The sequence below is a fragment of the Toxorhynchites rutilus genome, chromosome 2 (assembly GCF_029784135.1).
Source record: "Toxorhynchites rutilus septentrionalis strain SRP chromosome 2, ASM2978413v1, whole genome shotgun sequence".
NCBI classification, from domain to species: domain Eukaryota; kingdom Metazoa; phylum Arthropoda; class Insecta; order Diptera; family Culicidae; genus Toxorhynchites; species Toxorhynchites rutilus.
Window position 1 is genome coordinate 94,222,760 of NC_073745.1, and position 24,494 is coordinate 94,247,253.

The window sequence follows — 24,494 nt, forward strand, 5'->3', positions numbered from 1 at the left end:
TTGTCAAGTTCATTCGTCCAGCGGACCAAGTAGCGGGAGGGCCTGCGTACATACAAGGTTCAGAAGGCTCCTAACCGCGACGAAAGGCAAAACATGGTGGGGAAGACGCGGGCCCGGAAGCTGTACACCGAAATGCTGACGAAGTCGCATTGCCTGGTAATGGACGACGAAACCTACGTCAAAGCGGACTTTCGTCAGCTGCCGGGCCTGTTGTTCTTCTCCGCAGAGGACAAATTCAGCGTTCCGGAGGAGATTCGCAAGCAGAAACTATCCAAGTGTGGCAAGCGATCTGCTCTTGCGGAAAGCGGAGCGCCCCCTTCGTGATGACCGGCACGGTAAACGGGCAGGTTTACCTTAAGGAGTGCCTACAGAAGCGCTTACTACCACTATTGAAGCTGCACGAGGGCCCGACCATCTACAACCATCTACGACCAAAAAACTACAACCTGACGTTGTACAGAACCTTATGGACGGGGTAAAGAGGAAGGTGCGAGCATACGGGCTTGGGCTCGAAGTATGAATAAAAAGAAAATGCCAAAAGTTTTTATTTTACTGTCTAAAATTTTCAAAAGGATCGGTCTACTGGGCGAATTTCTACAGCGTTTTTTCCGTGATGCAATTTGATGTGACACACCCTTTATTTGGATGCGGATTGTTCAACTGTATATTGCGCGTTTCCGTGTTGGCAAACCACGTAGCCTTTATATCTTCGCAGATAATAAAAAAACAAAGTATTACAAGTATTTCACAATTAAACTCATATGAAACATATGCTTTGTATTGCCACTCTATGCACAGCAAAACGTGGCAGGCAGACTACAGCTAGCAAAATTTGAAATAAAATAAACATAAATGGAAATAAAATTCAATTCATGTGCAATTTAGATAGTTCCTCAATTATTCTAATAAAATAAAGAAAAATGTCCACGTGGACAACCGGGGAAGGGGTATGTAAATGTCCACGCTTGTCCACGGAGGGGGAGGGGGAGTCTAAAATCATGCTTTTTTTTATCCACGTGGTATGTAGACAGCCCATAAGGCACCGACATCATTTAGAAATTTCACAAACATTATTTTATGTGTCTTTAAATGGAAATCAAATCGCCAAATGTGGACTGTTTAGAAGCTGACTGGAACCAAAAGCAAAATAGTTGAGGGTCTGTCCGTTTAAATTGCTGAACAGCACGATATATTCGATTTTTTCATCATTTGACGGACATTCGTGGTGAGTTCAAACCTCAGATTCCTCTCGCGATCGACAAACCTCTACGCTTCATATATTATAAACCTGTCCATATTACCCCCACTACATGTCCATTATACCCGCATCGAAAAAAATGTTGTACTTTTCGGTCTGTTTTGATTTTAATAAAAAAACATTGAAAAACACGTTTTTGTAAAATATTAGGCCAATTAGGTTATTTTTCTACCTAATTGGCCTAATATTTTACAAAAAAGTGTTTTTATTGAATTGCAAGAAACTGCATCAATGTTTTGGGAAACATGAGTTTCCAAAGATATAATTGAAGTTCTTCTTAACGTGTCCGTTTTACCCCCTCCTCTCCTATTTGAAATTTTATTTTTCTTAAATAGTTCATCGATTTCCCAACACTTTCTTGTACATTGTATATTTCAATCAAACATGTTGATTTCGAGTTATGATATTTTTGCAAAAAAGGGTCAGTGATTCTCGATGCTTCTTCTTGAATGGCGTTAACGTTCCCTTGTGGAACTTTTGCCGTCTCAACGTATGCATTAACTAGCGTCATTTATTAATACTTGGTCGAGATTTCTTAAGTCAAATAACACGCCTTGAATGTATTCCGAGGGGCAAGCTCTTGAATACGCATGACCACAGTGCAAGTCGAAGGAAATTTCTTTGACGAAAAATCCCCCGGCCAGAACGGGAATCGAACCCGAACACCCGGCATGATAATGTGAGACACTAACCACTCGGCCACGGGTGTGATTCTCGATGCGCCCTTCTAAAAATCAGTCGTAATTCAAATTGATCACCTGATAATGAAAGTTGTGATATTTGGTGACTGCCATCATATGTACAAAGTTTCAAAAAAAAACATCATCGAAGAGGGTCGAGGCTGGCTGATTTGGTGTGGAGTTGCTAATAGAATAAATCGCTTTAGTGTTTTATGTTACTCTATTATTATGTTACGTATATTGAATTATTGTACCGGCCATGCTATGCTTTGCAACGTGATGCCGAGTGGCTACAAGAAGACAAATCTGGTTGCATACAAATCGAAAAATAATCAATGCCTGTAAAATTTTCGTACGTTTAATCAAACCCAACGAATGCATATCGAGAGTGACGATGTAAATGACATTATAACAGCTGTTTTCAGAAAAAGACAAAGATGCATAAAAAACTAAATTTTTACAAGACAAATATTCGCTGACTCGTCGACTACGTTTCTCATTTCCCTTATTACTGATGCAGCATTAATTTGATCTACAAATCAGTTGGTTCCGAATGGAAATTTTTTATTACTCCACAGCATCCTGCACATCATTATCGGGCACCGGTGTCAGGTGTCACACTGAATCAGAAGACATCTCCTATTCACTCAGCTCTAGGCTTTAATGTGGCCTGCAGCTGACAAAAGCTTTTTAATGAGACTAATACTGTTTTCTGCATAATTGGGATCAGCAAAGCGAAGTGCTGCCACAAAACCAAAGCCACAGCTGTAGGTGATATCAATCTCCGGCTCTGGTCCTGTGGAGATCCTCACAAGGGAGAAAGACACCTATTATCTGGCTCTTTATAACGGTCTAGACTCATAAATATGAACACAGCCATAATTATTCGTCCATTCCAATGAGACGGAACACGGAAGAAGCGCTCTCTGGCTTGTCATCTTGAAGACCCAAAGGTACACACGTTAAACGGCTGTTTCCCAGGAGCCATTCAGATTCAGTTAGCCATTCATCCGTAAAACAGTTTGAATGTTGTGCCCCGCAACTGGCTGAGGTCTGTCGGAACGGAACAAAACGACAGAGGACGACGTTCTTCCCGGATCCGGTGCGTACAAACACGGTCGATCCTTCTGCAGGCACCAGACACGGTAGAGGATTCATGCATAGTAAAGTATGGAATTGACAGGCATTGAAAGTGCTATCGCTGCCTCACTATCGGGAGAACAGAAGAATGGCACAGGAGACAGTTGATGACATTAGTGTTGCAGAGTTGGGTGCATTGTTAGGAAGTTGGATGGGAAATGTTTTTTTTCCTTCTGCTTCTGCTCTGCCACTTTAGCTCTCGAGGAACGCCTTCCAATGCATCGATCGATTCTAGGTGCCAACGAGAATTTGGTTCTGCTAGGCCGAATGCTCACATACAGTGAGCCAACATTAATCCTGGCAAGCGAACGATTTTCCGCTCCGACGCGTCATACCGAGAGGTACGTATTTTCGGGCTTGAGATAGCATTGCTAATATTGCCAGTTTGGAATTGGGATTTCGGTTCGAGACAAGCAAATTCATCTTGCTGTCTATTAGCAGAGCTATTGTTGTCAGCATAAGAGGTTAACCTTCTAATGCATTATATCAACAACAAGATGTCTCCCACACGAATTGAGGCCATACTATACATTGTAGAGCATAGTTCAGCTTTGAAAAAAAAGAGAAGAATAACCCAAACCATTGCAAATCTCAGCATTTTCCCCCGGAAAAAAAAACATTGTAACATGCGCTTGATAAATGGCACTCCGCATTCACCAGAGCGGCATCTCGGTGGAATAATTGCATTAAAAATAAGCCACTGCAGAAAGTCACTTGACACCGAAAGGTCCAACATCTCCGGCAGGGTGTAGCAAGCTATCCATTAGAAGTCGCATCCCATTTAGCGCCTTAAATATGTTTATGAACTATTAAGCGGATTATGCAACAACACGGACGCACACCCACAGCGGAAGCAGTGGAAGATCGGTCATTCAGCGGTGCAACCCAGCTGTCGACCCAGTTGGCAGCAGAACTAGTAAACATAAGCTCCGGGATGAAGCAGCAGAGCCACAGCGGGAATGGTATAATGTACACGGAAATATAATTGAAGCGAAGACGGAAAAAAGTAGCAGAATAAAATCTATTTACTCAGAATAAGAAATACCCTTCCTGTCCGTGACCATTGCCAGGCCCAGCCTAGAGACGTGGGCTATTTCCGTGAATGGAATTAAAATCCTCATTGCGGTTCTTCACATTTTTACACCGGCTTCGCTTAAGCGCGAGATTCGCTTCGCCAACGCTGGAGCTGAGCGGAGTGTATCATGCCAAAGAAGGGTGGAAAACACAATTTGTGTCAAACGTCTCAGCTTGCATTTCTCTGGGATCCACAAGGTGGCGGTAAAGCTCGGGTAATGAAATATAATAATTATGCTGGATTACATCTGCGGGAGGGTTTGTGTATGAAGTCTTACAACCCAACGAAAGTCGATATGGGCCGCCGTGTATATATTTATACACCCAGGACATGAAATAAAGTCGTTAGAGTCCGGTTGACATCGGCGCTCAACTACGGAGCGCGATCAACCGGTGGGGGTGGTATGCATAGTAGTAACTCTATTTGCTCTAGGTGAGGAAGATGTGTACACATTTTTTGTTTTGTTTATGTTTTTCTGGAGGAAATGAAGTAATGAACGTAACATCGGCGACGAATGGAAGAAAAATGTACCACGAGCGCGCGTTAGGGACAAACGATACTTCTCACGCACCGTTGGCTTCCCAAGAATTTAATCATGCTGATTATTCATGAGTGTTGGAAGATTTATTCGTGTAATGAGATGGTGCCACTGTAATCCCCTTGACAAGTTACGTTATTGACGATATAGCTTTCGCAGCCAAAGTTATTCGACGATAAGCTGATTGTGGGGCACAGTTCGGTACACTGATTGATTATTACTCCAGCCATCAGGAACAATTGAACTAGTTCTGTTGGCCAGTATAGATGTCTGAGGTGGTTTCAAGTAATCTCCATAATTTGTTCAACAACATCGTGATTAACTATTTTCGATAGATTTACACATTGATTGTGTATCAAATTGATGCATTACAAGTCGTGTTTTTGCTATTGAGACGTGAATGATGAACTCCGCGACAATCCTTGCTTAACCTTTTTACAATGGATATAAATCACTCAATATATCGAATCATATTCGCTTACGTTTTAATCAAACATGATCAATGCAGTGACAGCGAGCTATTTTTGACGAAGGACTACTTTAGAAAGTTCTACGATCGTGAGTTGAATCCCAGAACCCTTCATTTACAATCTTTCAACGACCTTTTTCAAGGCAAGAGGCGAATGAACTTGAAAGTTTGAAGTCTCTTTAGACGGATATGCAATCAATTCGTCTTAGAAGTTGGCAGCACCACCTCAAATAGCCGTGAAACGTTGTGGGTGTAAGGACACTGGTCATTTAAGCAACTTTGCGTACTTAAAATTTTCAAACAAGAATCAGACAACTTTTTGAAAACGGCCAAACATTTTTTTTCTGTATTTATTACAAAAAAAAATATAACTCAAAAACAAAAACAATAATATCTACAAAATATTAGTCAAAGGATGAAATGTAGGAAATTATTAAATTTTTTATAAAAAATACTACTTTTTTTTAAATTACACCGAGAAAAAATATTTTAAAAATTGAAATTTATTTTTCAATGTTTTCACAACATGTAAATCGCGATAATTTATAGATAAAAATGTTACGAGTTAAACATAAATTTTAATTTTTCAAAGAAAACACGAAAAGCTTGTTGTTAGTAAAAATTTTTCCCTGTAAGAGTGCCCACCTTCCGATGTACCGGTTATTCGTTTAAAATTGTCAGTGTTATTCACTTTTTTTTGAGAATTTTCAAAACATACATTTCTGTGAAAAATAAATTTCAATTTTTAAAATATTTTTTCTCGGTGTAATTTAGAAAAAAATAGTATTTTATATGAATTTTTTTTACCTGTAAATGTGCCCAACTTGCGATGTATGAGTGACTTGTTGGAAATTGTCAGAATTTTGAAAAACATATATATATATAGAAAATGTATTTTAATTTTCAAAACATTTTTTTCAATATATTTTTTTCAAATTTGTTTGATTTCTTTAAATGAAAACTTAAAAATAAATATATTTTTTGTTTAAAATATATTTATTTTAAAAGTGTTATAGTTTTTGAATGACTTTTTTTTGATATTTTGAGTTTTTTTTCAACATTTTTTCGAATTTTTTTTTTTAAATTCATGTATTACAAAAACTACAAAAGATAGAAAGTCGTTGTCTTCGACAAAAGTTCATATTTCAATAAGATCTAAAACTTTGTCGAATGCACTTGCCTCAAAACAAAATTCGGATTAGTTGTATTTTTTCTTCGAAGAAAACATGAAAAAGCTTTTATAAAAACTTTTTCCCTGTAAAAGTGCCCATCTTCCAATACATAGGTGACTTATTGGAAATTGTAAGGAGTTACTCATAGATTTTTTTTGAGAATTTTAAAAAATACGTTTTTGAGAAAAATGAATTTCCATTTTGAAATATTTTTTTTCAATGTAATTTTCCCAAAAAGAATTTTTGATATTTTTGAATGAAAATTCAAACAATTCCCTACATTTCATCCTTTGGTCAGAATTTTGTAGGTAAGTTATAATTTTTTGTAAAAAGTTAAGAAAAATGTTTTGGCTCTTTCCAAAGAGTAGTCTAACTCTATTTTGAATGTTTCAAGTATTTGGCATTCTTGGACCAATGTCTTTACACCCACAACATTTCACTACAATTTGAGATGTTGCTGGCAATGACCAGTCGAGTTGGCGTGAAATTCGTCTATAATTGAAACAAAAGAAACAATAGGACTACGAAAAATAGAAAAAATAGGAAAAAATGGGACTACGAAAATATGTCACGTTTTTAGGAATCAGTTTTAACGCTGATAATCAAACTTTTTTTGCAACGAACGAATTTCGATTACAGCAACGAACGAATTTTGATTACCATTTTTATTCACTTATGTATATAATTGAATAATTTTTTTTATAGTTTTTTCATGGCTATGTTTTTATGTATAAATTATCGCGATTTACATGTTGTGAAAACTTTCTTTTATCCATGTTTTGATGTTCGAAAATAGAGGAAGAATTAAATTGTTGATGCTTTCTCTTCATGTCAGAAAATACCTTTCTCGCATATATTCGGAATTTAATTTTCATAGAGGATCATATTTGATGAAAAAAAACATCCTACGCAATGTTCGTATTTCAACAATGACAGAGTTATTGAACTTTTTATTTGTTCCGGGCTCTGTTTACCTAGACTAGCTCTACGTTAAAAATTATGCTAAGTAGGACAATTCTGTTGAAACTTATTAAAAAATGATAAAATTCAGTACAGGATATAGTTGTGAAATATAAACATTAATCTATTCAAATAAAATTTTGAAAGTGAAAAATTTATAAGTTAGTGGATGTTCTCATCTACTAACCCATCAATCTTCAAAATCTTCAAAAATCATTATTTTTACTCCACTGAACTTAAAAAAGACAATCAACTTTCACCTTAATGTTGAAGTATTATATTTTATCTTGAAGTAAAAAATATTTGAAACATAAACAATATTTTTTGAACTGTATATGATTGATTCTAAAATTATATATAATCGAATCATATATAATCGAGTCTAGCCTTATTGTTAATAGATCAATTAATAAATTAATAAATAAATGAGTTGATAATGATTTAACGTTTGAACATTTTTGACATTTCAGTAATCAAACCATATTGTTATTTATGTATAAATTATATCAATAAGCTTTTTTGTTGGGATTTATCTATCATTAATGATAAATTATTGACCTTTAGCTAATATCCGGTATCCGGTTGGATATAACATATCAGCCGGATAGGTCAGATAACAGATAGTTACCAGTTACCTTTACCACTCCCATGCAAAAGTGTGATGGCCTTTGTAGCTCGATGCATGAAATTTAATTTGCAATACAATATTTGAGGCAAATTCAATATTCAGTACATTTGACCCAAACTGAGTGAACATCACTGTAAAAATACTAAATGATAGATTGCGCCTTAAATCCTTTTCAGTATAAGGGTCTGTTGTGCCATCCAGTGCAATTCTTGTCATTCATTATAGTTCAGTTCTTCTGTCGTTTCCATTCGATTTGGAATGCAGAAGCTTTCATTGACGATTGAAACTGCTGAGCTATATTCATTATCATGATCATCAAGAAGTTTCACTTCCCATGTAAAGGGTACGCTCGCAGCTTTCAATTGGTAGTATCAGTCGTTTTAGTAAGAAATTCATAGGATATACTCAGTCGGTGTTACTGGCGCAGATAGAAAACTGTTACATAGTGCAAATAGTATCTACTGATGGATTTGGTCAGTAAAATTATATGATACAGAATCGTTGAATGGCGGCTTCTCGATCGTTCCTAACGTTCGTTCCTAACTAACGATGAGATTAGTAAAACTTTTTTTTGTCTGTGTAGAAATTCTAATTTTTTTCAGAATTTCCAAAAAGTGATTACAAAATAATTATATTAAACTTTGTTCGAATTCTAATGAAGCTACATCAATAGAATTATTACTGTGCGTAATGAAGATGACGTATTTTGATAACATTTTGATAACATTTTTTTTTAGAATTTTTTTAGTTGTTGGTATAGTCCTCAACTGAGGTCTTAGCAATTCTACTATCTCGAGTCTGCGCCATCCACCAAGCAGCACAGTAAATTTCCGTTGCAGTATTCTCCTCGCTGTCTCTACTCGTACGCATTCGCTGAGTTTATATTATATACTAGCTGACCCGGCAAATTTCATCCCGATCAAACTTTATTTTTTGTTATTCTCAGAAACCTTCACATCCCAAATTTGACTCCATTTGCTTGATTAATTCTCAAGTTATGCAGAAGTTTGTGTTTCATTTGTATTGCAGCCCCCTCCCCTTAGAGAGGGGGTAGGTAACCCTAAACAAAATGTGCAACACCTCGAGAAAACACTCTATGCAAAATATCAGCTCAATCGGACTTAAGAGAGAGTTGCGCCAAGCGATCAAAGTTCGAGTTTTTCGAAAATCGAAAAATCACCTAAGGGGGAAGTAAAGGAAATCGGGATTTTCGAAAAAAAAAATTTCGATGCCAAATGTAACAACAGATAACAGATAACAGTAAATCTCGACGAGTAATGCAATTTTAAGACATTTGGCATAAAACAATTTTTTGGAAACCCCGATTTTCGGTGATCCTTCGTTTTGCAAAAAACTCAAATTTTAACGTCTGCGACACTAATAAATGAAGTGCAAATGAATGAAATGAATATTAAATAAATAATAAATTAATATTTAAATATTTTGCATAGGGTATATTATCGTGAAAATCAACATTTCGCAGCAAGTTCCGAATGCAAAATCGAGATAGCTATTTTTATTGGTACCCAAAACCATACTTTTCGTTTCGTATTCCGAAAAAAAACTAAGACCCAGAGTGTCGATTTTTGACCAAAAAAAATTCGAGATGACACTAGATCTTGACGTTTCATGCAATTTTAGGACATTTTGCATAAAAAAAAATCGAAAACCCCGATTTCCTTTACTATTCCCTCGGGTGATTTTTCGATTTTCAAAAAACTCTAACTTTGACCGCTTTGCACCACTCTCCTTTAAGTCACCCTAGGGTAGGTGTGTCGAACCACCAAACCCAAAAACCTCCATATGCCAAATTTGGTTCCATTTGCTTGATAAGATCTCGAGTTATGCAGAAATTCAACCGGTCCAAACCGGTGCAGCATATACCATGATGCTCCGAACTAGCGCGCAGTATAATTTTTTGAGGCAATACACGTCAGAAAATCCAGAAGCATGGCGACGAATGAAACCGAGCACAGTGTATGCTTTAGCGGTTGTGATTACTGTGTGCTCATTGAACTTCAGTTTAGAGTCGATCATTACTCCTAGATCACAGATCGAGTTTGCTCGTTCTATGGGCTCCAGCCCCATGTGGTATTGGTGGCGAATGACATTATTGCAGCGACTGTAGGATATGGCTTTACACTTTTTACTATTCACACGCATACCGTTATCATTGCACTAGATTAGCAAACAATTAATATCATCTTGAAGTTTGATGCAGTCAATGGATGATGCAATCTCACTGTAAATTTTGAGATCATCGGCGAACAAAAGCTTGGATGTGGAAAGTAGCTCACATAGGTCGTTAACATAAATAATAAACAGAAGCGGGCCGAGAACACTTCCTTGTGGCACACCAGATGGAATGGTGAATATTCTAGAGCGCACGGAATTAACAATAACGAAAGCTTTACGATCCGATAAGTACGAGTATATCCATTTGGTAATCCATGAGGGAAAACCAATGTGATTCATTTTTTGAATGATGAGATTGTGCGGTACTGTATCGAATGCTTTCGCGAAGTCAACATAAACTGAATCCATTTGTCGCTTTGATTCAAAAGAACGTGATATTGCTGACACACAACACACACATAAGGTTTGTTGTTGTTGAACGCCGTTTCATGAATCCGTGCTGGCTGTCAGTGATGATCGGTGCAGTCACTCTATACAATACTGCGTGAACCAGCTTCTCAAACACTTTATCGAGACAGCAGAGAATGGATACACCACGATAATTGGAAACACAATTGGAATTTCCGGATTTAAAGATCGGAATGCCATTTTCCACGCGAGTGGGAATACTCCGTCTTCTATGGAGCGATTGAAAACTGCAGCTACAGGTATCGCAAGCGAAGCGGCACAGTTTTTCCAAAACACAGGAGGTAGATCATCTGTTCCAGGTCCTTTAGTAGAGTCGAGGTCTTCGAGAGCTTTCCTAATATCATCCAGATTAAACGGTATACATGGCAGATTAATGTTGAATGTTTTGATATGGTCATAGCAATTCTGTCGTTGAACAGGCGATGCTTTGCTGAATACGCTTTCGAAAAATGTTGCAAAAATATTCGCTGCCTCCACATTCGAGTGTGAAGTGATTTCACCAAACTTCAGCGTGGCAGGGATACTGTGTGTTTTTCTTTCCTCTGCTTGACGAAATTCCAGTACCGTGAAGGATCCTTTTTGACTGTGGCCTGAATTTTGTTCAAATAGTTGTCGTGACTTGCAAGAAGAACAGTTTTGTACTCTGACTCAAAATCGCGAAGTCTGGCTCTATCAGTTTGATTTTTTGTCTGGAAATATCGGTTGCGCATTTTACGGAGATTGTTTCGAAGTTTGCGAAGCTCGGGTGTCCACCAAGGTTTGTTGAAGATGGAACCAGATACTTGTCTTTTTTGCGGTACAATGCGACTGATAACATCGAAAAGAAATTCGTAAAAAACAGATAGCATCTGGTCTACTGTATTCGTGTTCATTAGATTCTCCCATTCAATATCCGCAAGAACAGAATTCAATAGTCCAAAATCACAAGTTGAATAGTCATATTTCACACTTTTTTCTTGATCGTCAAATAATGTTGGTGTGTCATTCTCGTCAAGTAGTAAAACGAAAGGAGTGTGGTGGTTATCAATAGGTAGCAACGGAGAAGATGGTAAAAGTATGTCCAGATACTCAGGGAGATTGGTAAATACTAGGTCCAGAAGTCTTTCATTGGTGTTGACATAACTATTAATCTGCCTCAAGCCATTCACAAACATGGCTTGTGTAAAGTTTAACTCGGTTTCATCTAGATCGTTTGAAGGAATGTATCCATTGATGTCCTCATCATGATGCCATCGTAAGTTTGGAAGATTGAAGTCACCAATTGACAAGATTATGTCCGACTCCGAAAGGTGATCAACAACGTGTCGTACCGCATTTGCATGAGCCCTACATAAATTGGTGCTCGAGTTTGGTGGGAGATAAATAGCGATTACGTACAGTGAACGATGCTGTAATTTTATACAGACTGCGATTTGTTCGAGCTCTTCACAACTAGTCATTACAACAGTTTCGCATTTAATGCAGTTTTTGACGGCTATCAGTACTCCACCACCCCGCGAATACTGACTGGTCAGTTCGTTGCGATCACAGCGGAATAGAACATAATCCGACGATATTTCACAGCTTTCGATATCATCCTTAAGCCATGTTTCAGTGAACACGATTACGTCGTAGTCACAGCTTGACAGCACTATACGCAGCTGAGCAATTTTTGTACGCAAACCTCTAACGTTCTGGTAATATACTGAGAACGGCTCACGTGCCGTAACGACGGGAAATGACCGACTACTTGACGGTATGTAGGGCGAGGTGATTTCAGAAAATTTTTGTGATCCGAAGTCTTCAAACTCCCTGAATAAAACTCCTTCAGGCCAAGTTTCTGAATCCAAAGCCTTCGTTTTCAACGATGGGTCAAGCCCAACTTTAAAGGACACAAATGAGAGGGTGCTTATGTCCTTGTCTTTCGCGATAAGTTTAAACACAGAGAGTTCGTCATCGGTGTTAAGATTTGCTTTCACCATAGCCGATACCGCTTCAGGTGTTACGTCTGGTCGAATTCTCGAAATATATAACCAGAACATTTGATCCTCCTTCTTGCACACTGGTACTGACACGACATTTTCTAACGGCTGCTTTCTACCAACATTACAGTTTTCAGTATTAATGCTGGTGAGTTGAACATACAATTAAATAGGATCAAGGTTTTTTCTTCTAGAAAACATTTCTGATTTGTACTATTGTTACACTCTCAGTTTGCGACACTACAAAAAGAAAACGCATTTGACCATGCTTGTGAAGGATGTTTTGAAAACGAATTGAAGAAACTGTTCACTTGTTTCTTAAATGTTCTGTTTATATTCACCGCATCCGATTAGTTTAAATTATTATTTGTGCAGAACCTTCATCATACTTGTCGAAATCCCATCTTTAAAAACAGCTTTAGATACTGATACACACACACACAAATTGAGCTATATTCTAGATTCATATTCATACCAAAATAAGTTCAAAGCCAAATTTCAAAGCGCCCGCTCCTTTCCCCCTTCCAATTTTTGGTTGTCAAAACATCTAATTACCGTCCTCTGTCTGGTTTCTTTCAGCCGCCGACAGCATGTCAGATCAGCACCAGCAGCCACCGATAACGGTCCCTCCCAAGCGTTGTCATGAGCACCCGGTCCAGGTTGCGGCGGCCCTGCTCGGCAACCTCCACGGATCGGAGTCCTGCAAAAACTCCCCGAACGTTCCCCGCCGGCTGGAGCCACATCATCACAACATTCTCGAAAGTGGCAGTCAAAGTGCGCAAAACTCGCCGCTTCCACACAGGCGGCTGGACAAATTACAGGGTGTAATTCGAGACAAAAGCTCACCTTTATGTGGACGCCGTGGGCCACCGGAAGAGGTGGACTTCACCGACTCGCCCATCGTACTGCGAAAGTTCACTCATGTGCAAGACTGTGCTTGTGCCCAAAAGTTTCGTCCCGCAGAGAGTTCCACGGTTCCTGGTTTCGTGCATCGAATCGAGAGTGAGTTTTCCAGAAACCCCTCTTCCTCGCCCATGTTGGGCATGCGGAAGCGGGTCGAATCAGACTGCAGCTGCATGCGAAAGAATATCATCCGAAATCAGTTCAGTGCCAGTGTAATGAAGAGTGAGTGCGGGGCGTCGGCGGCGGACAGTGGGGCAAGTTCCTGTGAAAATACACCGCTGCTGCGGCGAAAGGAACCATTCCTGCCGGGTTCGCCGGCCAAAGGCATCCTCGGAGAGCCTGGCGTTTTCAGTTCACCGATGCACAGTAAATCACCGCTGGATCACGCAAGTTTTGCTGGGTTTGCAAGTCCGGCCAAAAGTGTACTGGGGGAACCGGGTGTGTTTAGCTCGCCGGCGCGAAGTGTTTGCAGTCCCACTGCGGAAGATGGCGATGATTGTGCCGATGTACTTGCGAACGATCAGACCATTGTTTCCGGATGGCTCAAGTTCCGGGACAACAAGAAGGTAGGCAATTATTACCACAAAGCTGTTGTAAGCCTGATGTTGTTCATGTTTAACCTTTTCGCATTTGCGATAAAAAAAAATCACGCACAGTGCGATATTATCCACGTATTCAACTTTACTCTCTTGTTTGGAAGCTGGAAAAAATGGCATACACACATCACACGTCTGCCATAAATAAACCCATTCATCATATTATGCTGATGGACAGACTCGGTTATGGCATCAGCAGCAGCGTATTCTCGGTATGGGTTTTCTCCCGGGCGGTAATAAAGACGACACAAAACGATACCAGGACATCCATTCCACGTGATTATGATTGCATACTTGTGTCCTCGCAAAGACATATGCCTAACGAAAGCGACTACAACGACGACGATGACGACCTGTGTGTGGTCTGGTAGAACAAGCCTTTTCTGTTTGATGTTATTCATATATATATATATACGTTTGCATACATGATTGTATTTACGAGTTCAGCGCCATAAAGGAATCAATAAAAACAGAGTGTATGGACGTATAAATACTGCCAGACTCGCGATGTATACATCGACCCGTGAAGCAGATCCTTTGAGCATTATGGTTATAACATTTTTATGAAATGAATAAATAAATGGAGCTTGCTCGAACTCAGCACGTGGTAGCGGCTGGGATCGGCAAGGAGATGAAGGTGCCATAGCATCCACACTGGAGCAAACATATATCAGCTTTCTCGTCTCGATGGTATATGAACCTCGATCTCACTCTTTCTTTCTCGTACTCTTCCGAACTGGTTCCCGTAGCACAAGATGTTCACTTCCGAGAAACAACCACTTGCCGGGGAATTTCATCACCACAGTTGTCTTACTTCTTGGATGCAACACATTTTCCAGCACATTCCAAATACTCTTGAAGCTCTCTTAGCCCATGCTCAAACCCACTTCCCCACACGTTTTTACAACGCCCGGAGGATTGTGGTGAACTGCTGGCTGCTCTTAGATGTGAAACTTTCCGACACGTTTCTGAGAAATAAGAATGCACATCTGCAGACAGCAACGGCAACAGCAACAATCTGAGCAGGGTTGTCGGAAATGCCTCAACATCAGCGGGATACGAGACGGGGGAAAATGTGTGGGCGTCAACAACTGTGCCCTCTGGTCAGTGATGCAACTTTCTTAAGTTACATCGCTTGGTTCGAGTTAAATGGTTTGATTGTCTTCTGCAATTAAATCGATACACGATTTGGGTTTACAGGTAAACCTGTTTTTGTGCGAGACAACACACAACAAAATCGTACAGCGTTCAGAAGTACTTAAAAAAATAGTTTTTGCTACAAAATTTGAAAAACATATTTTTTTTTAATGCTGGATAGGATAGGGACCGCATAAAACAGTTCCACATTGAAAATAACTCAAATCCAGATTATTTCAATATATTGCAGTAAGCAAATGTATTTCCCAATGTTGGACCCCATTTATCACATGAGTCATACATACCATTAGGCTGAAAACTGTCTGTCTATTGTTCGAATAATGGACATCACGCAACTGTAACTATTTTCTGTAGAAATAAAGATCTCGAAGCATCTGCTTCGCCTTTTTTCTCGATCTCGTTGGACTCCTTTCTCCGTTGTTGGAAGTAAAGGGTGTGTCACATCAAATTGCATCACGGAAAAAACGCTGTAGAAATTTAATTTTTAGGAATTATATCTTCAGCTTTCGCTTATAATCAGATAAGAGTGTATAGATCACGTTGGCCATGCTTCACTGTCAATTTTTCGTAAATTTGGAAAAATGTCGTCGAACGAAAAAGAGCGTCGTGAATTAATCCTGCGCACTCATTTCGAGAATCCGGAGTTGTCACATCGAGACATCGGTAAGATGCTGGGAATCGTCCAATCCACGGTCAGCAGAGTACTAAAACGATACTTCGAGAACCTAACCATCGACCGGAAGGTGAAGAACGGCAAAAATGGATGCTCCGTCAGTGAAAAAGATCACAAGCGCGTAGTTAAGCAGTTTAGACGTGATCCGAGAAGTTCGGTCCGGGATGTCGCCAATAAGCTGAATTTGTCAAGTTCATTCGTCCAGCGGGCCAAGCAGCGGGAGGGCCTGCGTACATACAAGGTTCAGAAGGCTCCTAACCGCGACGAAAGGCAAAACATGGTGGGGAAGACGCGAGCCCGGAAGCTGTACACCGAAATGCTGACGAAGCCGCATTGCCTGGTAATGGACGACGAAACCTACGTCAAAGCGGACTTTCTACAGCTGCCGGGCCTGTTGTTCTTCTCCGCAGAGGACAAATTCAGCGTTCCGGAGGAGATTCGCAAGCAGAAACTATCCAAGTTTGCCAAAAAGTACATGGTGTGGCAAGCGATCTGCTCTTGCGGAAAGCGGAGCGCCCCCTTCGTGATGACCAGCACGGTAAACGGGCAGGTTTACCTTAAGGAGTGCCTACATAAGCGCTTACTACCACTATTGAAGCAGCACGAGGGCCCGACCATCTTCTGGCCGGATCTCGCTTCGTGCCACTATTCAAAGGACGTGTTGGAGTGGTACGAAGCCAACGGGGTCACCTTCGTACCAAAGGAAATGATCCCGCCCAACGCGCCGGAGCTTCGCCCAATAGAGAAATATTGGGCGATTATGAAACAGGCCCTCCGGAAGAACCCAAAAGTTGTTAAATCGGAGGCGGACTTCAAGAGAAAATGGATTTCTGTTCAAAAAAAACTACAACCTGACGTTGTACAGAACCTTATGGACGGGGTAAAGAGGAAGGTGCGAGCATACGGGCTTGGGCTCGAAGTATGAATAAAAAGAAAATGCCAAAAGTTGTTTAATAGTTTTTATTTTACTGTCTAAAATTTTCAAAAGGATCAGTCTACTGGGCGAATTTCTACAGCGTTTTTTCCGTGATGCAATTTGATGTGACACACCCTTTATTAGAATTCTGATTTTGTGGTTATTGCTTTATTCATCATCTAAATTTATATTATCGCTTTCAAAATAGGCATTTTCTGAAGCAATTCACTTTTTCCATCAAACCATTCGGTCCTCCAAACCCTTTTTAGCTGTAATCAGGAATTGTTTTTAGTGCACACATCAAACTCGGTTTTAAGACTTGTTTGCGACAAAACCTGGACACCTCAATTTTGGAACATAACAAATTTACTGGAAGTTGAATCCATGAAACAATACTATTTCATTTTTGTGTGTATCGTCAATAATTATCAAACAAATTAGGAGCTGTCCACATACCACGTGGACAGAAAAAGCACGATTCTATACTCCAGCTTTACTTCAAAAGTGTGCTTATTCCATCTGAAAATCTTAAAACTTCTGGAGGGGTTGTTATCAGCAACAACAATCCTTGAAGTGGATTTTATATTATGTCATAATATGAGCTCCATCATTTCAAAATGCTCGCAGAGAAAAACTACTACACCTATTCCGTATTTCGATCGATTCGAAATATTTTGATCGACTTAATAAAAATCCATTCTGTATTCCGTTCAAGTTGTTTGGGCAAGAAAATAGAGAATGCAAAGTTATAACTCGAACGAAATAATGGTTTCGAATGGAATACAAATCCGGCGGAATGCGGAATCGAGGTATATATCAGAAAACTCACGACTCATGATTTTTTTACTAACCTTGCCCGAAAAGCTATTTGTATTACTCTTTAGTTTTCCTCCGCTTAAATCCTTATCAAAACATCACTTATAAAATTTGAACAGTTTACTAAAGAACAATTCAACGCCAAATTAATCAGCCGCTGCTCCGATCCTACCCATTTTTTTTAAATTTATGCATTTTTGGATTGAAATACGCTGCCCGATTGAAACAAGTTTTTGAGGAATCAATTAGGTTAATAGAAAGTCAATTGATTTCTCAAAAACATGAAGAAATGTTTAAAATGCTGAGAAAACTTTCTCTTAAATATATTATATCTGTTTGAAATATTGTTATACACAAATTGTTAGATAGCTGATACGGAATATTTTAGGTGATCATATTTGATGGAAAAAATTTCCCACGCTTATTGTCAAATCTTATCTACGAAAGAATTATTGAACTTTTCCTTGAGGCCGTTTTTTGCCTTAAACTGACTTTAATTCAAAAATTACGTTGCTTAGCACGATTCCAATCCATGCAATCATGCATTTTTGGAAAAATTATAAAAATCCATAAAAATACAAAAATTCTGGTTGTATTTTTACCTCTAAAAGTAACTTGGTTCCATTAATTTAAATGTTTTATAACTGCATTCTAAGCAAAATTTTCTTATCTTTCAAATGAGTAGCATAATTATTCTAAGTAGCATACTTTCTAAATTAGAATCAGTTCAAGATATATAATTCGGCTCTAGGAAAGTTTATCAACTCTAGTAGAGAATTGACCATATGCGTAGAATTTTTTCATCAAATATGATCCTCTATCACCTCCTGAAATATTCCGAATCAGCTACCTAATTCCACGTATATTTTCATCAGAATACTGGCTCAATTTTTTGACGACTAGTGAAAATTGATGAAATTAAAATACTTTGGAAAAATGATTTTAAACGCAATTCTGTACGAAAAACTATACAGACTATCCTAAGACTAACTGTTCTTGAGTTATAACAAAATGTATAGAAAATTATATTTGATGAAAAATCATTTACGCATATCATGAAATCTCGACCATTATGGAATCGTTTAATTTTTATAATTTTGAACTTCGAGGGTCCATGCATACCCCGTAACTATAAAAGTTCGATCATAGGAAATAGCTCGTTCATTCACAGTTTACATGAGATATTTTTATAATACATATTTCACCGAAGAAGATCAATAATATGAGAAAATATATATGAATGTTTGATTGGGCAGCACTCTCAAGCGGCTCATTCCGTTTTTTGACAAATACGAAGAGTATTGAAATTCTTGTTGTATTTGAAAAAAAATTCATCCTGTCCACGTGCACTCGATCTATACCCCTCCCCCATATCCGTGGACAAGCGTGGACATTGACTTACCCCCTAAAGTTGTCCACGTGGTATGTGGACAGCCCCTTAACATTACTTATTTGGTGTGCAAGAAAAATTGGTGAACTTTGGAGTTTACCCCTGCCATGAGGGTCAGTGCAGGCTTGTTGGTAACTAATTTAGCTGCATTCAAGATTTTCGAAATTTTTCTATAGTTATTGGTTGTTGTTTCTGCTAGGCTAGCTCTCGCTTCACCAGAGCCCAATACCACTCTCCGAAAGGAATTCCGAATAGACAACATCATGTCAAGAATCGCCGAGCAAAAAAAATTTAAAAAGTTAAAAAAAGTAAGTTCTTTATGACCCAGTAAACAAACTAAGTGACATATCGCGCTCAAAATTGACATTCTGACCGTTGGTAGTTGTACCAACTTCAAAAATATATACAAATTAAGAATGTTCAGGATTCAAAATTGCGAATTCTCGGTATATATTTTACAGAATGTACAACATAAAAGGGCAACAAACATACGGAATAAACTGGAAAATAACAAAGTTTAAGAAAAATAAAATGCGGGAGACTTGTTTTTTTTCTTTTTGTGTTGCTCTGTAAGATTCACAATTTATACATTAACCAGAGCTTCTGAACATTTTGTCCAAAATGTAGCGGATAATTTTGAAAAATCGGCAAGTAAAAAAAGGGGATGTTTGCTTCCGTTTATTTGGTATGCTTTAAATACTGGAAAATATCTTGGAAATTTGGAAAGTATTCAATAACAAATAACTTGGAAAATAAGAAAATAATTTCTGGATATACTTTTACTTTTTCATTGATAGGATCTTTCAAAAAGTGTACACTGGATTCTTTTTTTACGTGAATATATCTCGCGATTTTTTTACGCGATTCTCTTGAAATCACGCGTTTTGTTACGCTATTTATTCGAAATTACGCGATTTTTTACGTGATTTTTCTTTGTGCACACGCATCAGTCGTGTAAAAATAGAATTCAGTGTATTCTATATTCGATCTTTCACGTAGCATTCATCTTATTGTCGAAGACATTGAAAAAAGTCGCGATCTATACTTTTTCCTTCTTTTTAATTCGAGTAAATATTAAATATTGGTGAAAGGCAATCGATTGATTGTGTTTCTTATAAACGTTCTTTGATCTCTATGTCCTCAACAGAAATGTGTTAATGTTCATTGCACAGAGATAAAGATCTCGATGTTTTTCTGTGTCTGTTATTATTGAGCACAAGTTATGCGAAATGTAGAACATTTCAGAACAGGAAAAATCGTGTTAAAACCGACACTCAGTTGAAAGCTGCTTTTTTACCAATTTTACTTTGCTCGTCACTCGGATTTTACATGATATTATCCCCTTGAACGACATTTTATTTTCAGTCAGCACTGCTCTGGCAGACAGTTTGATTTTCTTCGTTTTAAGAGAGGAATGATGATGAATGTATAAATGTATGGTACTTCTCAAAACACTCCGGAAGATGCAGTTTCTGGAGAGTCTAGCTAGTGATTGTCAGTTTGTTCAGGAAAGTTTATAACGAGTTTTGCTCGTCATTTCCGTTTGAGGGGTCAATCCCAAACAACGTATAAATCTTGGAAAGAATGGAAAAAACTCTTTTTTCAAAATTTTACCGTTTTGGGATCTAAATGGTGAATTCCACTGAGGCAATCGCTTGGCTAGTCGCATTGATCTATCCATATAGGGCGCCAAATCTACCAAACAACAACGAATTTTGACACGACCCTCTCTGATTTTATTGAAACTTGATTGGTACTTATGATGGAAGCTACCCAAAATCACGATTTCCATTGTCATGTGACCAATTTAAATTACGACTGATTTTTAAAAAAAGCGTATTCTAAATCATAAATCGTCTTTCAAAAAATCGTTACACATAATCCAGATGTCTGATTAATATATGATGTTTGACAAAGCTGTAAGAAAATTTACGAACTATTTAGGAAAAATGACATTTTCAATGCATTTTTAAGAAACCTTACTCAAAAATTAAATTCAATATAAAATTTTTTATGTCCTATATCTTGCGATATATTTTCATATATTTTTCTTGGAAAGTCCTTCTGATTGAACCAAGTTTGACGTATAAAGATCACCAAAATGGAGATATGAGTTTTGGAAAATTTATGAAATTTCAATACTTTATGAAATCGTGACCATTTAAAAATAAGTAACAAGGAAAATACCATCTACATGCGATTCAACATGAAAAACTGTTTTATCCTAGGACCAACTGTTCTCAAGATATAAACAATTACTTATAATATAATCAATAACCAACTTCTTATAATGAAAATTCTTGTACAAAAAAAAACTAAACACTGATCATGTAGGTCAAATGGAATCGTCCTAAAAAGGTAGATTTTTTTTTTGCTAAAAAACAAATATTTTTGATTCGAATGAAAGTTTGAATTCCGTTTGGGTTGGAGGAAATAAGAGTTTTCCACCGCAATTGGGAATTTTTTGACTCAAGTGTAACTTTCCAATAGAGCGTATCAATTTTAGTAATATAAATCTTTGATAATTTATATTTTTACCGAATAAGTGTATTAGAAGAAGTTATAGAGTATTGATATCGAAAAGTGAAAAAATATACGCTGAGAAAAAAATAATACTCTTTTTTATTTACTGAAAAAACTTTAATTTGCAATATCTAGAATATATATTTTCAATATTTTTTTTCATATAAAATAGAAGCGATGAAGAAAATTTAAATTTAAATAAGTCCAAGATGGTAAAACTGCTTTTGACGAACTTTGTGAAACATCGATTTTTTTATGAATTTTTCGTAACATCGCATTTTTGCATGTTAACAATCAATTTTAGCCACAGTTTATGAATCCTTATGTGATTTAAAACAAAAAAGCTCATTATCAAACTCCTTCTAAATGCAGCCATTCTCTAGATATTTATGCCGTCTTGCTCGTGAAATTTTATGTATTTGCTTATGATTTCCAAACACTTTTTCAAATACATCATTATGGTAGAAATATATGTTTAGGAGTTACATTGAAAAACATTTGAAGACATGTGGATTAATATAAAACGTAGCGATATTAAACAATCTTTTTTATCTCAATACAAACTTTTAACATACTATTCGTGTTGCAGAATCAAAACACGAACAGTTTCCAAAGTAGAGTTGAAATCCCTACAAAACAAAGTTAAAAAAAACTAAAAAATACATATTTTAGTTATAGCAATTTTTTTAATTTTATTTAATTTTTTTCGTAAATAAAAAAAGAGTACTAATTTTTTTCTCAGTGTATTGTTTTCAAGTTTAAACATCAATACTAGGGTGCCAAAGAATGAAAGAAAATCCACCCTAAAATTTAGAAAGTACAAAATGTTCACCCCCTCGAAAAAACACCCTATGCCAAATATCAGCTCAATCGGACTTAAGGGAGAATGGCGCAAAGCGGACAAAGTTTTAGTTTTTTGAAAACCGAAAATTAACCAAGGGGGGAGTAAAGGAAATCGGGGTTTTCGAAAAAAAAATGTTGATGCCAAATGTCTTAAAATTGCATGAAACGTCGAGATCTAGTGTCATCTTGATTTTTTTTTTGTCAAAAATCGACACTCTGGGACCTTTTTTTTTCGGAGTACGAGACGAGAGATATGGCTTTAAGTGCCAATAAAAATAGTTATCTCGATTTTTGATTCGTAACTTGCTGCGAAATGTTGATTTGCACGATAATATACCCTATGCAAAATATTAGCTCATTCGAATCCTCATTTATTGTTGTTGCAGACGTTAAAATTTGAGTTTTTTGAAAACCAAAAAATCACCGGAAATCGGGATTTCAAAAAATTTGTTCGATGCCAAATGTCTTAAAAGTGTATGACACGTCGAGATTTACAGTTCACACACGGTGATGCAATATTGTTCGGTTGAAACACCGCATTATTTATCGAAAAAGGGTATGAAAAAAGTTATAAGCCAAGTTGTATGGAAGAAATTAATTATGGTAAAGAAAATGGAAAAAAAAGTCACAGGAGGGTTGTGTCCAAGACACGACCGCATAGTTGCCGTAGGATTCTATTACGCTATCTGCTGCATGCTTATTTTGGATATGTTTGAAGAATTACATTGTTAAACTCTTCGATAATGATTTGGGTCCGTTTTGTCTGGTTGTTAGGTATGGTTTGTTCACTCCACCAGTGTCCATAACCGAGTGATGATGATAGAAGGATGGTGATTGGTCATTAGATGGTGCGTATCACCTGCCAAAGCCGCCCTCTGTGGTCCTGGACGAGATGACTCCTGTGTTATGTATGGATGAAATAAAGAAAAAAAAGCTCATCAATGTAATATAAGATAATTATCATTATACATATACAATTTTAGATAAAAAATATTCTCTATCAAATGAGTATTATCTCGGAAATGTGTTTCGGGTCCTTTCAAAGAACTTTTTCCAATTTTCTTTGAATTTATTAGTTTCTCCCATACAAGTTGTATATCTATATAAATAAAAATGTAAGGAAAAATCTGTTGGTAAGCGGAAAACCCGAAGAAGAGATGGTCCGCTTTTAGCCTTCTTTATTTTGTTGTATTCGTTTTTTCCCGTAGATCAATATAGTGGAGAGAAAACCCGGAAATTTTTCGGAAAACTCTGAAGGAAGGTTGGAAAATTCGGAAAATTGAATTCCCACATTTTCGAAAATTACATCATAATAAGCGTTGTTAGTCCATTCGATGTTTGCGCTATCGAAATTGATCTTTGTTCGTAAGTGGAAATGAATTTTCAGGCGAAATAACGCATTTCCATATCTTATACAGGTCGGACTCGATTATCCGGAATTTTAGACTCGGTTATCCGGAGTATTTTATTTTTGATTTTTGGATTTTTTTTGATTTTCGGAAAGTTTTGAATTCGGAAAGGGCTTGACTAGTGGAATACAGTAATTTATGAAAAATTCAAATCCAAAATGGTCACCACCACAAAATGGCGCCATATATATTTTGTTCACAACCCCATCAATATAGTCATCAAATGAAAGGGCTTGACTAGTAGAATACAGTTATTAACGAAAAATGTAAATCTAAGATGGCGGCCACTACAAAATGGCGGATTACATATTTTCTCAGAACCTCATCAATGTGGGTATCTAATGAGAGGGCTTCACTAGTATAATACAGTTATTTATGAAAAATGCAAATCTAAGATGGCGGCCTATTTTACCTATCTTCTCAGAACCCCATCAATATGGGTATCAAATGAAAAGGCTTGACTAGTAGAACACAGTCATTTATGAAAAATGCCCAAAAATGTATCAAAAGAAAGTTCTCGACTAGTAGAACATAGCACATAATGAAAAATCCAATTTCAAGATGGCCGCAGTCCTCAAACAACTAATTACTTTTTGAATGGTTTCATTCAGCTTGACCTGTTTCTATGTATGTTTGAATGTTTGTTGGGTTGTCCCACATTATTAGAAAATTGACCCCGTTCCTGTTGAATGATTGATCTGAAATTTGGAACATACATTTAATTCTACTGTCATTATAAAACTGCGTATTCCATGATCTTGAAAAATTCAATTTGGCCGCCG

The 24,494-nt window shown here is 37.4% G+C and overlaps 2 protein-coding genes across 2 annotated transcripts in view; one reads left to right on the forward strand and one right to left on the reverse strand.

The window, feature by feature from the left end:
• Window positions 1–24,494, forward strand: part of LOC129765950 (uncharacterized) — a 254,900-nt gene that overhangs the window by 93,312 nt on the left and 137,094 nt on the right. The window contains exon 2 of the mRNA XM_055766407.1: window positions 13,065–13,954. Within this exon, the coding sequence (XP_055622382.1) occupies window positions 13,076–13,954 (879 nt within the window). The 5' untranslated portion in view covers window positions 13,065–13,075. The remainder of the gene's footprint in view (window positions 1–13,064; window positions 13,955–24,494) is intronic.
• Window positions 11,031–12,485, reverse strand: LOC129765949 (uncharacterized). Its single transcript, XM_055766406.1, has one exon. The coding sequence runs from the start codon at window positions 12,483–12,485 to the stop codon at window positions 11,031–11,033; it is 1,455 nt and encodes a 484-aa protein (XP_055622381.1).

What these genes read in the sequence shown, in the direction of transcription:
- LOC129765949 (XM_055766406.1), bottom strand. Translation starts at nt 12,485, where the DNA reads ATGGTGAAAGCAAATCTTAACACCGATGACGAACTCTCTGTGTTTAAA.